Source organism: Piliocolobus tephrosceles, chromosome 11 (genome assembly GCF_002776525.5).
Source record: "Piliocolobus tephrosceles isolate RC106 chromosome 11, ASM277652v3, whole genome shotgun sequence".
NCBI lineage: Eukaryota > Metazoa > Chordata > Mammalia > Primates > Cercopithecidae > Piliocolobus > Piliocolobus tephrosceles.
In genome coordinates, this window is record NC_045444.1 from 52,082,506 (window position 1) to 52,099,218 (window position 16,713).

The following is a 16,713-nucleotide window of genomic DNA, read 5'->3' on the forward strand; positions in this document are numbered from 1 at the left end:
TAGCAAAGGCAATGTGGGTCATCCATGATTCATACCTTGATAGACATTGTCAGAGATCAGTCATTGTCAACTGGGGAAGATTTTGTCCCCCTGAGGACATTTAGCAAAGATGGGGCCATTTTTATTTGTCATAACTGTTGGAATTAAGAATGTTTATTGATATCTAGTGGTTAGAGACCAGTGATGCTGTTAAATGTCCCACCATGCACAGGACAGCCACTCACAACAAAGAATTATCCAGCCCAAATATCAAGATTGCCAATATTGAGACACTCAGACCTTAGAGAAATAAATGTCTGATTTTAATATAGAATGTATATGAAAGTTTTCATTTTTCAATCCCTTTATTTCCTACTTGACATTATCTCTGCTTTTTTCTACTTTGTTGAAGGTATAGAGGAAAATAATTTTAACTTATTCCTTCAAAAATGCCAGTTTTCTATACTAATTTTGTGAGCAGTGGGACGGTTTCAAAAATGCACTCAACTTCCGACGTGAAAGACATGTGTAGTCTCTCTCAGGCCAGAAAGCACTGGAACTGTATAAGAATATAAGAATCCAAGAATACACTATACTTTTGTTGAGAAGACCCTACAAACAGAAAGAAAACTATTGAGACTGAAGCACACACATTAAGATAGGGAAAGAGGGAAGATAAGAGCAGTGAGGCTGACATGGTGTAGGGCTGGAAAGCTTGTAGAACTTGTAGACTGTAACAGTATAGAGCTTGTAAAATCTTTGCTGAGGATTTCAGAATTTGTCATAACAATAATGGAGAAATATTACAGAATTTCATGCAGGAAAATGACCCAAAATTTTAAGCAGGGAAATGTTACAACCTCATAAAATCCACTCTGGCTACTGTACTGAGAATAGATTTGGAAGTAAGACAAGAATGCATTTAGGAAGATAAACCAAATAGGTTATTATATTGTCTTATAAAGAGGTTAAAGGTGGTAATGGATTGGATTAGGGATTGACAATGGAAATTAAGAGAAGTTGATGGATTTACATTACATTAGGTGGTAGAATGAACTGGTCTTGGTGAATAAATGTGGAGGGTTAATGAAGAGGATTACTAGTTTGGAAAACTGGATGAATGGTGGTACTAATGTCATGAAGGAAAATGTAATTTATTTATCATATAATACAGTTGTCCCTTAGTATCTGTTGGGGATTGGCTTCTGGACTCCCTGAGAATACCAAAATCCACAGATGCTCAAGTCTCTCCTATAAATGGCATAGTGTTTGCTTATAACATACACACAACCTCCTATATACTTTAAAATTACCTACACATCACTTCATGTGTATGGATTCAATGTAGTACTCAGCATATGGCAAATTCAAGTTTTGCTTTTCGGGACTTTGTGGATTTTTTCCCCCAAATATTTCTGATCCAGAGTTGGTTGAATCTGCAGATCAGAAACCATGGATATGGAGGACTGACTATATATATATATATATACATTCCATCATGTGATTAGTATTCCTATGGAAAAAAGAAGAGAGACCAGAGCTCACTGCCTCCTCCATGTGAAGACAGAGTGAGAATGCTGCCCTCTGCTAGACAGGAAATGAGCCCTCAGTGGGGAACGAAATTGGCTGGCACCTTGATCTTGGACTCCTCAGCCTCGGGAACTGTTAGAAATAAATTTTTGTTGTTCTAGCCACCCAGTCTGTGGTATATTATTATGGCAGCCCCAGCTGTCTAAGACCAACACAAAAATGATAATACTCTGGCTCCTACTATTGCTCTAAGTAATAATCTATTATTGTCTCTGACTCCTGAGTCTCATATCTTCTACAAGCATGTAACATGCTAAAGTGAATTATGTTACTCTAAGAGTGAAATATATAATGCACCCTTCCTTAAATGTATTGACATAGAAACTTTTTTATGTTCTAAATGAAACATTTTAGAAGACATTTGCTGTAGATTCTCTTGGCCTACATTTTAAAGGCATGAGTGGAACAAGTATACTTCAGATTCTCTTTGACTTTGAGAAAATTACTTAAGATTGCCCATTTTCTTTGGCTTCTGGGTAAAAATTTGACAAGGTGCTTTGTCAAGAATAAGCTGCACTGAATGGTCAACACTAATAGGATAGTCAACAGGGAAGAAAATCTCCTCCTTTAAATTTTTGATAAGATAACAATTAGCCTTTGTTTTCTATTTTCTACATCAGTCTTTTGCGGGCAAGATCAGTGTGCCAAACTGTCTCATCAGTGTCCTTCTCTTTTTACCCACACAGTCTGTATGAGCCATTGTGGTTTGTTAAAATATCCTTTCTAGCCGCATTTGCTCATGTGTATTTATATATTAGCATGGTACATTGGAAAACAGGAGCATGCATTTGTGTTTGATCCTTTGTAACAAATGATCACAAATTTAGCAGCTTAAAATAATACAAATGTATTATCTCACAATTTTTATGAGGCAGGAGCCTGGGTATAGTTATCTGTGTTGTGTATAAAGACACATGTAACCCCATCCATTTATTTTTTCTGTTCTGTTAGAAGGAATTAGTATATCACAGCTGGTTTATATCATTTTCTTATACGAGCAAGATATCGTTCTTTCTCATATAAAAATGGGCAGTTCTCAAGAGTAGCCTAAGAGCAGGAGAAAACACATTTTAACATATTGTCAATGTACAGAGTAGAAGACACAAGATATTTAAAGAGAGTAAATCCAGAGACTCTTCAGATGAAGGGCCAGCCATAAGTAAAATAATGCATTTCTTTAAAGCAGCACATGGAAACCCGGATTATGTTTTCACATATTTAGAAACAATAATTTAATGGGAAAGCCTTCTTAATATTCACTGGATGTAATTTTCCCATAAATTCTAAATTTTGTATATCACTAAAAATAGAAATGAATCATGATGGTATATTAGAGAAGAATTATATTTTTATAAAAAGGATATGACTAAACTAACTTGAAGACATTTTGTCTTGTAGGAAATAAAATAAAAACTAGGTCATGCCAGCAAATATTACAACTTAAACAGGAATAACTTTTGCTCAATTCTACTAAATTTTCAAAAATTTTAACAAGCTCTGAACCTTTTCTGTATACTTATTGTGCATTGCTTTTATCTATTGTTTCTAAGGATATATTTTAAAAGATTCAAGCTAAAGCACAAAGATGCAGTTATTACCAATGTCTCATAAATCTCTTCAAATTACCTTTTTCTCAGACAGATCAATTATTAATGTAGATATGGCTCTCAGAGTAATAGGGATTCAAGCTAAGTGTCGCATGTTTGCTCTATTGCTTGTTTATAACTATCAATTATTCATGTTTCATTTCCTGTGTGCATCAAATACTATTGCAACAAAACCCCTCTGCTCTTGCTAGTATGTAATTTCTCCCTCCCTTGAGAGAGATTACCATATACCCTGCAGCTCATTTTGCTTGGGTTATGGCATAGCATTATCTACAATGTGAAAGAATTTAGCTTTGTTGTTGTAAAAAATTTATGTGTATGACAATCATTTATGTTGAAATAGATTACAGTATTATTCAGTGATTATAATTCTATTTTGCAGAGTGGCTATTACAACTATCAGTACAGAAGTCCCGAGGAATATTTTACACCTTTTACATGCTATTATGATAACATACAAAGTTGAAATAATGGCCTAGCATAGCAATTATTTTTAGAATATCTTACCTAATGACCATCAACAGGACTTGATGCTTATAGCTAAAGTAGAGGGTTGTATTAATTACTCAGCTAAAAATGGGAAGAACCACCTCCACTTTTGGGAAACAAGCTAGACCTTTATAAATGTACACATTTCCTGATTTTAATAGGTTGTTTGAATTCATAAATCTCAAAAGTAGCTAAATTTTGAAATATTTTGTGTATATGCCACTTCACTAAATATTTACTACCTACCAATGGGTGCATGAAACTCTTTTGGGCACTATAGTTATACTTACTCATATAAAATAGAGAAAATATTGTCATTATTTAACATTCATGGATACTGTATTGTTCCTGTATGATACAGAGGTAGCCTGGGTTCTTACATTTTTAGTAGCAAATTGATTGCCATATTAACTACTCTACTACTAATATACATTTTTAATGTGTTTTCAGTCATTGTTCTAATTTCTTCATGAAGCTTGTCTCATTCTGTCATTACAACCATGTAATGAAGTAGTACTCTTCTCCTCATTTTATAGATAAGAAAGTTGAGGTCCATATAGGTTAAAGAATGTATTTAGCAAACTCATAGGGTCATGACTTAACTGGGATACAAATATAGTTCTAGTCCTAGAACCCATGCCCTTAGCCATTATGTATGCTGTATCACCTCTTAAGAGCTGGTACACCTTTCCCATCTGTAAAATGAGAAAAAGAGTTAATACTCCATGATGTGGTTGTAAGGGTAGAATGAGACAAGCTACACAAAGAAATTAGAACAATGACTGACAATACAGAATCAAGAATTTATATTAGTAGTAATAGTAGTTAGTATGGCAACCAATTTGCTACTAAAAATGTAAGAACACAGGCTACCTCTGCGTCATACAGGAACAATGTAGTCCCCATGAACCAAAGCTCTTAGCCATTATGTATGCTATACCAACTCTTAATGCTATTACACAAAAATGTATACGTCACTGCATGGCTAGATGTTTGCATATTTTTGCTTCCTGTCTCAATTTTCTCCCCTGCACAAACCTTGATGTAGATTTCAAGAAATTGCTTTGGAATTCCAGATTCTTTATCCTTGTCTTTGTTTCCTGGGAACACTTCTTATGGAGGATGTTAAAAGCTGTCCTTCTCTCAATGAAAAGGAAAAATCTGTCAGTTGCTGCAACTTATTTAGATATGCACTGACTTTACCCACCTATGGTTATTCTCACTGAAACAGAAAATACGTGTAAACATAATTTTATTTTGTATAACTTTTATTCTTAGATTATATTACAATGTATCAGTCTCAAGTATAACTACAATATAATTTATGACAAACTCAAACATTTTGAGCATTCATAGATCTACGAAATTTGTAAAGAATCCTATGTAAACAGCTTTATTATATTCTTGGCTATTTATTTATTTTCATGAAGCAATTCTTGATTGTTTTCCTCAGGAAGATAATAACATAATAAACCACAGATATTTTTTAAAAACTGGAGGCCTTTATACATAGGTCCTAAACCCAGGCCAATTCCCTGGCCATCCTAATTTAGTTGGCCCTTCTCTCAGTACTTCTATTAACATTTCTCTGAAATAGCTATTTAGAACTGCTTTATTTATGTATGCATTTTATTTTCACTCTTTTTAATAAAGCTATCAAAATTCTATAAAATCATGCTAAATATCTGTGATGTTCAACAATCAGCATTTAAAAACAGCTCACAAGTCACCCAAATCTTTTGCAAACTAGGTAACTATCAAAATGCTAAAATTAGATTCTCTAATTTTCATTCAAAAGATTTGTGTTCAAACCTGTTTGGGGCATGGTGGCTTATGCCTATAATCCCAGCATGTTGGCAGGTCATTGCAGTAGGACCACTTGAAGCCAGGAATTTGAGACTAGCCTGGGGCAACATAGCAAGACCCCTTATCTACAAAAATTTAAATATTAGCTGGGCATGGTGGCATGTACCTGTAGTCCTAGCTACTTGGGAGGCTGAGGCAGGAGGGTTGCTTGAGCCCAGAGTTGAGACTGCAGAGAGCCATGATTGTGCAACTGCACTCTAGCCTGGGTGACAGAGCGAGACCTGGTCAGTTAAAAAAATTTTTTAGAAAACCTGTTTGCTTCCATTTTATTCTAAATTAAATTCTTCAGTGTAACTGCCATTCTGTATTATTGGGTGTAATAAGTTCAGTGATTATAAAATTTAAATATTAATATGACAGTGCCTTCTGAAGGGTGATACAATCAGTACAAACAGTAATCCACACGGAAAGAGAAGTCTAATTTTACTTCAACTTATACTTAATAGGCTCTTTCTTCCAAATAATTGTATTTAATTGATAAAAAGTCACAAGTAGATATTTCTGAAACAAACATACATCTATATAAAACTTAACCATGTTATTTTTTAGAAAAATCATAGTTCATGAAATAGGAAAAAGAAAAACTTTATATATATTTTTGAAATGCTAAGAAGAAATTGTGTTAATGAACCAGTTGCCCATATTTTTTATTTTACATAAAAACAAGGCAATGTAAAAACATTAATAGAAAATTACACACAAACCTGTCAAACATCTTTTCATACTATATTATGTAAGTATTCATAATGCAGTTAATTTGTGAGTTTGAAATAATGATAGATTGAATTCAGATTTAAGGTGATGTTAAATCCTTAATTGAATGTATTAAAAAATTTGATGAATGTAATATGTTTTGTGTAGGTCCCTACTTAAATTATCAAAACCTATTTCCAACAGGCTTGGCAGGTATGGGATGCAATGATCTATATAGTCTCGGAAAACACTGCATGCTGTCTTTCATATTAAATTAAAAAGTGGTTCAAATAACCTAAGATGAATGAACCTAAGATGGTATAAAGAATCTTTAGCCCTAGATATAGTTTTATACGTACATTAGAACAAATGTCTCAAAGTCATAACGGATGTTGTAAAATATATCACAATTTAAAAACATTCTAGACTTCCTGTCTCATTCTTTAACCGTAACTGTTCGTTTCTATAAGTACATTTAAATCCTCTTTCTTTTTAAATTTTCAGAACAACAAAAATATGTGCTTTAAACATTTATTATATAAATGTAATTTATTATTTTTTAAATATGAAAAGCAAATTAGTGAAAGATGTTTTATATATTCACTTCAAAACCTCCCACAAAAATCTTCTAAATAAAACTATGTTCTATCTGTGTAGCTCAACTTTTGCCTGTGCATGAATAACTTTATAGAAGAGAGATCTCATATTCCTGAAATAAACTCATGAAAAAAAGCATTATGGTTATTTCTTTTCAAAGTACTATTAATAGGTGTTTTCAAAAAACTAGATGTATACAGCTAATGCAAAATGAATATGTGCTTGATAAATTAGAAGCCCATGGTACTGTGTTGATTGAGGCAAAATATATTTCATATAATAGAATTTTAAGGAGAAGGTGACATCTTCCTCATTGTATACATTGAAATATATAGATCTAAAAGATTACTTCCATAATTTAGGAAAGTAAGTTGGTGGCAAGAGAGCAGGTTGGCAAGAATCCCTATTTCAATGCTTTTTTATTCATACTAAACACATATCTGTGTTGAAAGTCTGTCATATTATATGTCTTGAAAGCTTGCCAAACACAGGATTGTATACAAGTGATGCAATACTGTGCCAAGGTTATTATCTGCTCAAACATATACCATGGTCAAACAACTAACTGCATAACAGGAAGGATTTCATCAACTTTGCTTACAGCTAAAGGATGACTAAACAATACTGCATGAGAAAGCAGGAAAATTTGACAAAAGTTTAAGAGACTATTATCAGTATTTTGGGCAGCACAGTCCAATGTTAGGCTATATAAGTAATAGCAAATAGAACTTCCGTCAATTACTTTTTTCCTCAGTTATCTTTATTTTTTGAGGAGTGTAATATGTACTTAGAATAATTTTTCAAGTTCTGTGGTTATTCTAAGAACAAAGAGGGATATGAAAGAAGAAACGCTATGAAACACAATACTCTAAAGGTAAGTATTATGCTTGTTGGCATGTGAGTCAAGATGAATGAAAAGCATTTGTAGAAACGAATAGCCTACATATATTTTTAATCCCATGGCATTTTATAGGCACATATAAATTGGTTCTAATGCAATGTAGAATAAATTTAAGCACCTCAATATATAGAATAACCTCTGTACATTGCTAAAAAGTCAAGCTCCCTAATAATGCATTTTAACTAAACATTCATTACTAATGTTCATTACTTCTATCAAGCATCTCATTGCAAAGCCAAGGCAAAATACTTTTGTTGATTTTCAAATAATAGATAAATAATAGATTTTTCTGTGTGTGTGTGTGTGTTGTTTATTTACATGAGAAACATGAATAATTACAATCCTGTGAAAAGATGACAAGGCAGATGTAAAAGTTTTCTATGTGGTCTTCTGATTTATTAAAAACCAAAAAACTGAATTACCTTTGTTTACTACAATCAATAATTCCTACAGAGTTCTCTTACGATTCTTACAGAATCATCAGTGCAAAAATAACCATCTGCTAACGCTGCCCACCTTTCTTAGGAAATCAGGGTTAGTGACTGCACTGCCTTTGAGAGTATTGTGATAAAAAGGATTTTGGCATAGACCTCCTCAAAAGAGTTTTATTAACACAAATAAATCACTTTCACAGGCTGTAAACAATATATCAAAAATGAAGTTCTATTTTTTGCTTTCCTTGCTGTCTTTCCCTTTGTCTTCCTTTTCTGTTCTGTCTTGTTCATATTTCTCTTTGTCTGGCTTTGTTACACTATCATATGAAGGTGGAGAGGTGGTGGATGAAGTGGCATCTGTTTTTTCTGGACTTGAGTTCTCATTAACGTTATCAAAAACCATATCTTTTTTATTGAGTAAATCATCATCTCTGTCTCCATCTTTTATGTATATACTTGATATATTTTTGACATTTTGCCTTAAGCGGTAACGTCTATAAGCACGTTGAATGACAGTAGCAGACACATCCTCTTGTTTCCGTTTCAGTGTGGTTGTGATGGGTTCATAGGAAACTTTGGAAGGATTTGCAGACATGAACCTTTCTTCCATCTGTGAACGAAGAGAATCCATCTCCCCACTCTCACCCAAAACACGCTTTGTAAAAGCAAATAAGATGTCAAGACAATGGATTCGGTCACCACTGACCATGGGCAGATCCATGGCAATGAGCTGGACTTTGTTGGGTTTTGCTATGAGAAGAGGAGGATCCAGGGCAGCTGCAAAATCAGAGAGCTTGCTATATTCTATAAACTGAGTTGCATCTGGATCAAACTTCTCCCAAACTTCATAGAACATCTCAAAGTCATCCTCACTCAGAGGTTCAGTACTTTCTTCAGTGGCAACACTAAAATTCTCCAGTATGACTGCAATGTACATATTCACCACAACCAGGAAGGAAATGATGATATAACTGACAAAGTAGAATATTCCAACAGATGGGTTACCACAGTCTCCTTCAACTGAACTTCCAGGATGAACTTTTTTTGGATCACAGTCGGGTGGCTTACTGTTAAGAATAGGCGCTAGCAATCCATCCCAGCCAGCAGAGGTTGTAATTTGGAACAGGCAAATCATACTGTTGCCAAAGGTCTCAAAATTGAACATGTCATTAATTCCATCTTCCTTTTTAACATAGGCAAAGTTGGACATCCCAAAGATGGCGTAGATGAACATGACCAGGAAAAGCAAGAGGCCGATGTTAAACAATGCAGGAAGGGACATCATCAAAGCAAAGAGCAGTGTGCGGATCCCCTTTGCTCCTTTGACTAGACGTAAGATTCGGCCAATCCTGGCAAGACGGATCACTCGGAACAGGGTAGGGGACACAAAATATGTTTCAATCAAATCAGCTAGAAACATACCTATGTGTGGAGGAAAATAATAGAAATAAAATATCTAAATATCTATGCTACATAAAATGATGACTCTAAACAGTTTTATCTGTCAACTTGTTTCTTATGAATTCAAGAGAATCCATCTCCCCACTCTCACCCAAAACACGCTTTGTAAAAGCAAATAAGATGTCAAGACAGTTATTTTATACTGAATGCAATTACTTAAAAAAGGATTAAGCAATTCCAAAGAAAAATGACTGACATTACCATTCTGACATTTTCTCCTTTTTACTAAGTTCATGGGCCATTTTCTTTCTCCATAATAGTGTTTTAAATTTTAAGAATAATACCTACTCACATAGAAAATTCAACCAATACCATTAAACGCTAAAAGAAAATATAAATCACCTGAAATGTCAACAACAATAACTATTATCAATTTTTTTTGAGTATCACTTCAGACATTTTTCTGTGCAAGCACATGTACACACACAAACAAATGTATTCATGTTATATAAGCTTTTTTTGTAGCTTATTTTTTATTTATTTTTCAAGACAGGGTCTCGCTCTGTCACCAAAGTTGGAGTGCAGTGGCGTGATCTTGGCTCACTGCAATCTCCGCATCCTGAGATCAAGTGATTCTCCAGCCTCAGCCTCCAGAGTAGCTGGGACTGTAGGTATGCGCCACCACACCTGGTTAATTTTTATATTTTTGGTAGGGACGTGTTTCACCATATTGGCCAGGCTGGTCTCAAACTTCTGACTTCAAATGATTTCACCCGCCTCGGCCTCCCAATGTGCTGGTATTATAGATATGAGCCATGGTGCCCAGCCTGTAACCTATTTTAATTACTTTATGTGTCATGGAGATAGTTTCATAAAAATGACAACAAAATAACTTACTATAGTGGTATAATGTTCTCTTAAAATAACCACAGATTGAAGACTAGCACTTACACTGTTTCCATTTGTGTTACTGAAATGAATATCTAAATAGGTATGTTCTCCTAATTGCATGAGTACTTTTTAATAATATATTAATATAACTTGTTTCAACAACATATATATAGTTATATATATACACACATACTGTGTATACACGCATACCATATATATACACATGCTATATATACACATAATATATACTATATATAGTATGTGTGTGTATATATAAATACACTATATATAGCTGAACCTATCTCCAGAAAGCCTGTACTAATTAACATTTCTAATGGCAGTATATGAAAGTGCTCGGCTGGGCGCGGTGGCTCAAGCCTGTAATCCCAGCACTTTGGGAGGCCGAGACGGGCGGATCACGAGGTCAGGAGATCCAGACCATCCTGGCTGACACGGTGAAACCCCGTCTCTACTAAAAAATACGAAAAAACTAGCCGGGCGAGGTGGCAGGCGCCTGTAGTCCCAGCTACTTGGGAGGCTGAGGCAGGAGAATGGCGTGAACCCGGGAGGCGGAGCGTGCAGTGAGCCGAGATTGCGCCACTGCACTCCAGCCTGGGTGACAGAGCGAGACTCTATCTCAAAAAAAAAAAATAATAATAATAAAATAAAAAAAAAAAGAAAGTGCTCATACCTTACACATTCACCAGTATTGAGTACTATCATTCTTCTTTATAGTTTTTACCAAAAAATGGTCATGACATTTGAAAACATCTACTATTGTAATTTATTTGCATTTTTTGTGAAAATAATCCACAATTTGTCTTGTATTTTGTCGTTTTGTATCCTTATTGGTTGTTTTTAACTTCTGTTTTTGGCTTAGTTGGTATTTGCCCATGTGTCTATTGGGATTTTTACTATATTCTTATTAATTTATAAGAACAATTTTCTACTTAAAGTATTGATCCTTTCTCAGCCTTAACTGTTACATAAACATTTCCCCTATTTTTTGTCTTTCAACCTTTTATTTATGATTATTTTTTCCTCAAAGAATATTTTGTTTTTTTTGTGCAGTCATTTCTTCCTCATTTTTTTTTTAGCTTTACAAATTTGTGTTATGAATAGAAAGGATTATAAGAGTATATGGTTTATGTCTATTTCCACATATTTCCTACTAGAATCTCTTTTTTTAACTTTAGACTTTGATTCATGTGATCTGTTCACTCAGTAAATTGGTAATTATACATTAAAGTTTAATTTGGACTCTCTCTTCAAACTCATTGAGCTTTTGTATTTGAACAGTTTTACTTAACATCAATATTATAAGTCTTAATATTTTGCAGAATAAGCCACCTCTTATCACCCTAATTTTCTTCCGATGAACTTAGAATCATTTAGACTTACATTGTTACTGTCAATTTATTACCCCCACTGCATAAAAAGACTCATTGATATTTTCCTTGAACTTATAGATTAATAAATAAAAAAGTCTTAATTACAATGAGAGAAGCTTATCTAAGTACATGATAATCCTTTCAATTATTTCAGCTTTCTTTTATATCCTAAAGTTTTCTTCAGAAGTCTCATATGATAAAGTTATTGTTAGATAATTTACTTTATTTTTATTGCAATTGTGAATCAGATTTTCTATTTTTTTTCATGTATAAGATTATTAGTGTTGGCACATGTAATTTAAAATTTGTACCTTTTCAACTCTAATTGAATTTATTTTTAGTTGATTCTCTTTCATTATATGAAGAAGGTCATTCATTATATGAAGAAGGTCTTTCATTATATGAAGAAGGTCATTATATTAAGATAAGGATCATTTGCTCCATTGTTTGGATATATGTACCTCTTTGTTTTCTTATCTAATTGCATTGGCCAACACTATTAAAAACAGGGATGATACAGGGACATCTTTTTTTCCCTGACTTAATGGGAATGCTTTCAGAATTATTATTGTTAGTGTGAAATTCTCATCTAAATTTTAATTGATTTTCCTATATCAATTTTGGTATGACTTCTGGTGATAATATCCTTTTCCAAATATATTGATTATAAATACTTATTCTGTGGCACTCAGTTTTATGATTCTAAGTTATACAACCTTTAACCTTTTCAGACTGATAACCTGTTGATTAAGTTTGTAGTAAATAATCTCTATAATCTCTATTAAAAGTTTATAATTCTAAAAAGAAATACAATCCTAAAATACTTTGCAAGATATGTGAAAATAATGAAAAAAAACCCCAAGAAGATAGAAAAACAGCCATGATAATGAATATGTAGGAAGTATAAAATCATGTGCTGTTATTCACAGACATGACCATGGCTGGTTGAGGAATGATTGGCATTTTATCCACTTGTGAAGTATTAAGCCTTAAAAAATAAAACTGGCATTTCTAGAGACTTTAACTTCACTTTAAATTCTGGAAGAATTTTCAGAAATTCACAGATATTCTGGCTATTGATATTATCATTAATCAAATGACAAGTCTCACATGTGCTAAAACCAGAAGTGATTTCAGATTCAACATTGGTTTTTCCAAGACACAGCTATATACACAGCTATATATAAACATGGTAACTAGCTTTGCAAAGGTAATATTGGAAACTAAACATCAACAAATATAATTTCCTTCTAACAGATAGAAATATTTGGCTTTGGGGCCTGCAGTGTAAACCCAGAAACACTGTAGTATGAGAGTCACAGATATTTTTATTTTGCTTTTTAGGATTTTTTCATTCTTTCATTATACTGACTTACTCAAGAGTAAATCTGCATTCAGGAATTCAGAATATACTTCCTTGAGCATAAGTGAAGTTTAGCTTTACTCAAAAAATAAAATCTGAATAATAAATATTCTTACCTACAATGGAGATAATCACAACCACAAAATCAAAAATATTCCATCCTACAGTGAAGTAGTAGTATCTGAGGGAGATCAGTTTTAGCACACATTCTCCAGTGAAAAGGATTATAAAAACCACATTTATCCAATATAAAACGTCAGTCATATATGGACTTTGACCCTCCTTTTCTACCATCATGGTTACCATGTTGAGACAGATAAGAACCATGATACTGATATCAAATGCTTGATTTGTCACTAGGTCAAATATACATCCTTGGATTTTGTTCTGCAAAGAAACAAGAATAATATTGAATACAGAGTAAATGTTTCAAGTAGTATCTAGAAATTAAAGATGTGCATTAAAAATGAATTAGAAATAATTTGAAAATCTATATGCTAAAGATACATATTTTTTTTTACCCTTGGTCGAGGAATTGGCTTTTGTGGCTTCTTGGACCCCAGCTTTTTCATTGCATTATAGTATTTCTTCTGTTCTTCTGTCATAAAGATGTCTTGACCTCCAAGGTAAAGAAACAAAAAAGAAATGTAGTTAAAACCAGAATCATTGTCTAGATCTTTCTACAGATCACTAAGATAGGTTAAAATGTTTTAATATAGAAATAAAATGTATTTTATTGTGTTCATGGTAGCTATACATAAACTATGTCTTAAATAATTATATATGTGCAGAAACGTGGGTCTCCAAACACAGCTAAATGTACATATATAAAATATTTGTATTACATATAACAAGGATTGGCTCAATTTTCTTTTGGTGTGCTAATCAGTGTTGTTTTAAACTATGTACTTGTACCTTTTTTATCTGCTAGCTGTCTTACCATGAATTTTATTGTGAAGAAAAGTTATAAGAATTAAAGGTGATGAATATCTTCTTTGATGATTTGGCTAATATTTAGAACTTTGATAAAGAATAGGGAGCCAAATCATGAGTGAACTCCCATTCACAATTACTACAAAGAGAATAAAATACCTAGGAATCCAACTTACAAGGGATGTGAAGGACCTCTTCAAGGAGAACTACAAACCACTGCTCAACAAAATAAAAGAGGACACAAACAAATGGAAGAATATTCCATGCTCATGGATAGGAAAAATCAATATCGTGAAAATGGCCATACTGCCCAAGGTAATTTATAGATTCAATGCTATCCTCATCAAGCTCCCATTGACTTTCTTCACAGAATTGGAAAAAACTACTTTAAATTTCATTTGGAGCCAAAAAAGAGCCTGCACAGCCAAGATAATCCCAAACAAAAATAACAAAGCTGGAAGCATCACACTACCTGACTTCAAACCATGCTAAAAAGCTACAGTAACCAAATCAGCATGGTATGGGACCAAAACAGATATATAGACCAATGGAACAGAACAGATACCTCAGAAATAGCACCACACATTTACAACCATCTGATCTTGGACAAACCTGACAAAAACAATCAATGGGGAAAGGATTCCCTATTTAATAAATGGTGCTGTGAAAACTGGCTAGCCATATGTAGAAAGTTGAAACTGGATCCCTTCCTTACACCTTAAACAAAAATTAACTCAAGATGGATTAAAGACTTAAATGTAAGACCTAAAACCATAAAAACCTTAGAAGAAACCCTAGGCAATACCATTCAGGGACATAGGCATGGGCAAAGACTTCATGACTAAAACACTAAAAGCAATGGCAACAAAAGCCAAAATAGACAAATGGGATCTAATTAAACTAAAGAGCTTTTACACAGCAAAAGAAACTGTCATCAGAGTGAACAGGCAACCTACTGAATGGGAGAAAATTTTTGCAATCTATCCATCTGACAAAGGGCTAATATCCAGAATCCACAAAGAACTTAAACAAATTCACAAGAAAAAACAAACAACTCCATCAAAAAGTGGGCAAAGGATATGAACAGACACTTCTCAAAAGAAGACATTTATGCGGCCAACAGACCTATGAAAAAAATGTTCATCATCACTGGTCATCAGAGAAAGACAAATCAAAACCACAATGAGATACCATCTCACACCAATTAGAATGGCGATCACTAAAGTCAGGAAACAACAGATGCTGAAGAGGATGTGGAGAAATAGGAACACTTTTACACTGTTGGTGAGAGTGTAAATTAGTTCAATCATTGTGGAAGACAGTGTGGCGATCCCTCAAGGATCTAGAATTAGTAATAAATACTATTTGACCCAGCAATCTCATTACTGGATATATATTACTGGATTATAAATCATGCTACTATAAAGACACACACACACGTATGTTTATTGCAGCACTATACACAATAGCAAAGACTTGGAACCAACCCAAATGTCCATCAATAATAGACTGGATAAAGAAAATGTGACATATATACACCATGGAACACTATGCAGCCATAAAAAAGGATGAGTTCATGTCCTTTGCAGGGACATGAATGAAGCTGGAAACCAACATTCTCAGCAAAATATCACAAGGACGGAAAATCAAACTCTGCATGTTCTCACTCATAAGTGGGAGTTGAACAATGAGAATACAAGGACACAGGAAGGGGAATATCACACACCGGGGCCTGTTGGGGAGTTGGGATCTGTGGGAGGAATTGCGTTAGGAGAAATACCAATGTAAATGACAAGTTGATGGGTGCAGCAAACCAACATGGTACATGTATACGTATGTAACAAACCTGCACATTGTGCACATGTACCCTAGAACTTAAAGTATAACAACAAAAAAAGAATAGGGGCTACATACAATAACCAAAATTGTATTAATTTTATATTCATTTTAATATGCCATTATTCCTTTACAGAAAAATGAATATAAACTAAAAAGATAATATACATTTCTATATCTCTGTTTCAAGAAACTCTTTGACTACCTTTTTAATTCTAAATAAAGGATTTCAACATAAACACTTTATTGGATGTCAACATTATGCTTGATAGATTTCTAGGTACTGAGGAAGTTATCAATTATCAGACCCAAACTGAAGGACTTTCCAATTAATTATGTAAAAGAAAATATAACTTTTAAAATCAACACTAAATAACATAACATCTAAATGAGGTTTTTGACTGGAAAAGCCTAAATCTCACAAAGGGGGCTAGAAACTTCGGTTGCTCCCTTCTTTCTCTGCTACTTTCTTAAATAATCTGTAAGTTTTACAGATTTATGTATATTCTACATTGGTCTGTAATTACATATTTTTTAGTCACAGCATAAATTAGTATAATCCATATAATTAAGAATTTATTTTCAAGGATTTCTAGTTCTGAGATCATTACTTAGCTTGTAGGGTACTGGAGTTAAAGATGATCTTGTTATGGTTTCCCTTTATTCTCTTGGATTTGGTAATATTCAGCTTTCTCTTATTTATTTATTTATTTATTTATTTATTTATTTATTTATTTATTTA

At 33.4% G+C, this 16,713-nt stretch overlaps 1 protein-coding gene across 2 annotated transcripts in view; it reads right to left on the minus strand.

Annotated features, from left to right (window-relative positions):
• Positions 1 to 4,915: 4,915 nt before the first annotated feature.
• The window catches only part of SCN9A (sodium voltage-gated channel alpha subunit 9), a 184,549-nt gene continuing 172,751 nt past the window's right edge, over positions 4,916 to 16,713 (minus strand). For both annotated transcript variants that reach the window (XM_023188138.2, XM_023188137.2), the window contains exons 25-27: positions 13,724 to 13,828; positions 13,319 to 13,589; positions 4,916 to 9,578 (exon numbers count right to left, since the gene is read on the minus strand). In XM_023188138.2, the coding sequence (XP_023043906.1) occupies positions 8,386 to 9,578; positions 13,319 to 13,589; positions 13,724 to 13,828 (1,569 nt within the window). In that variant the 3' untranslated portion in view covers positions 4,916 to 8,385. The remainder of the gene's footprint in view (positions 9,579 to 13,318; positions 13,590 to 13,723; positions 13,829 to 16,713) is intronic.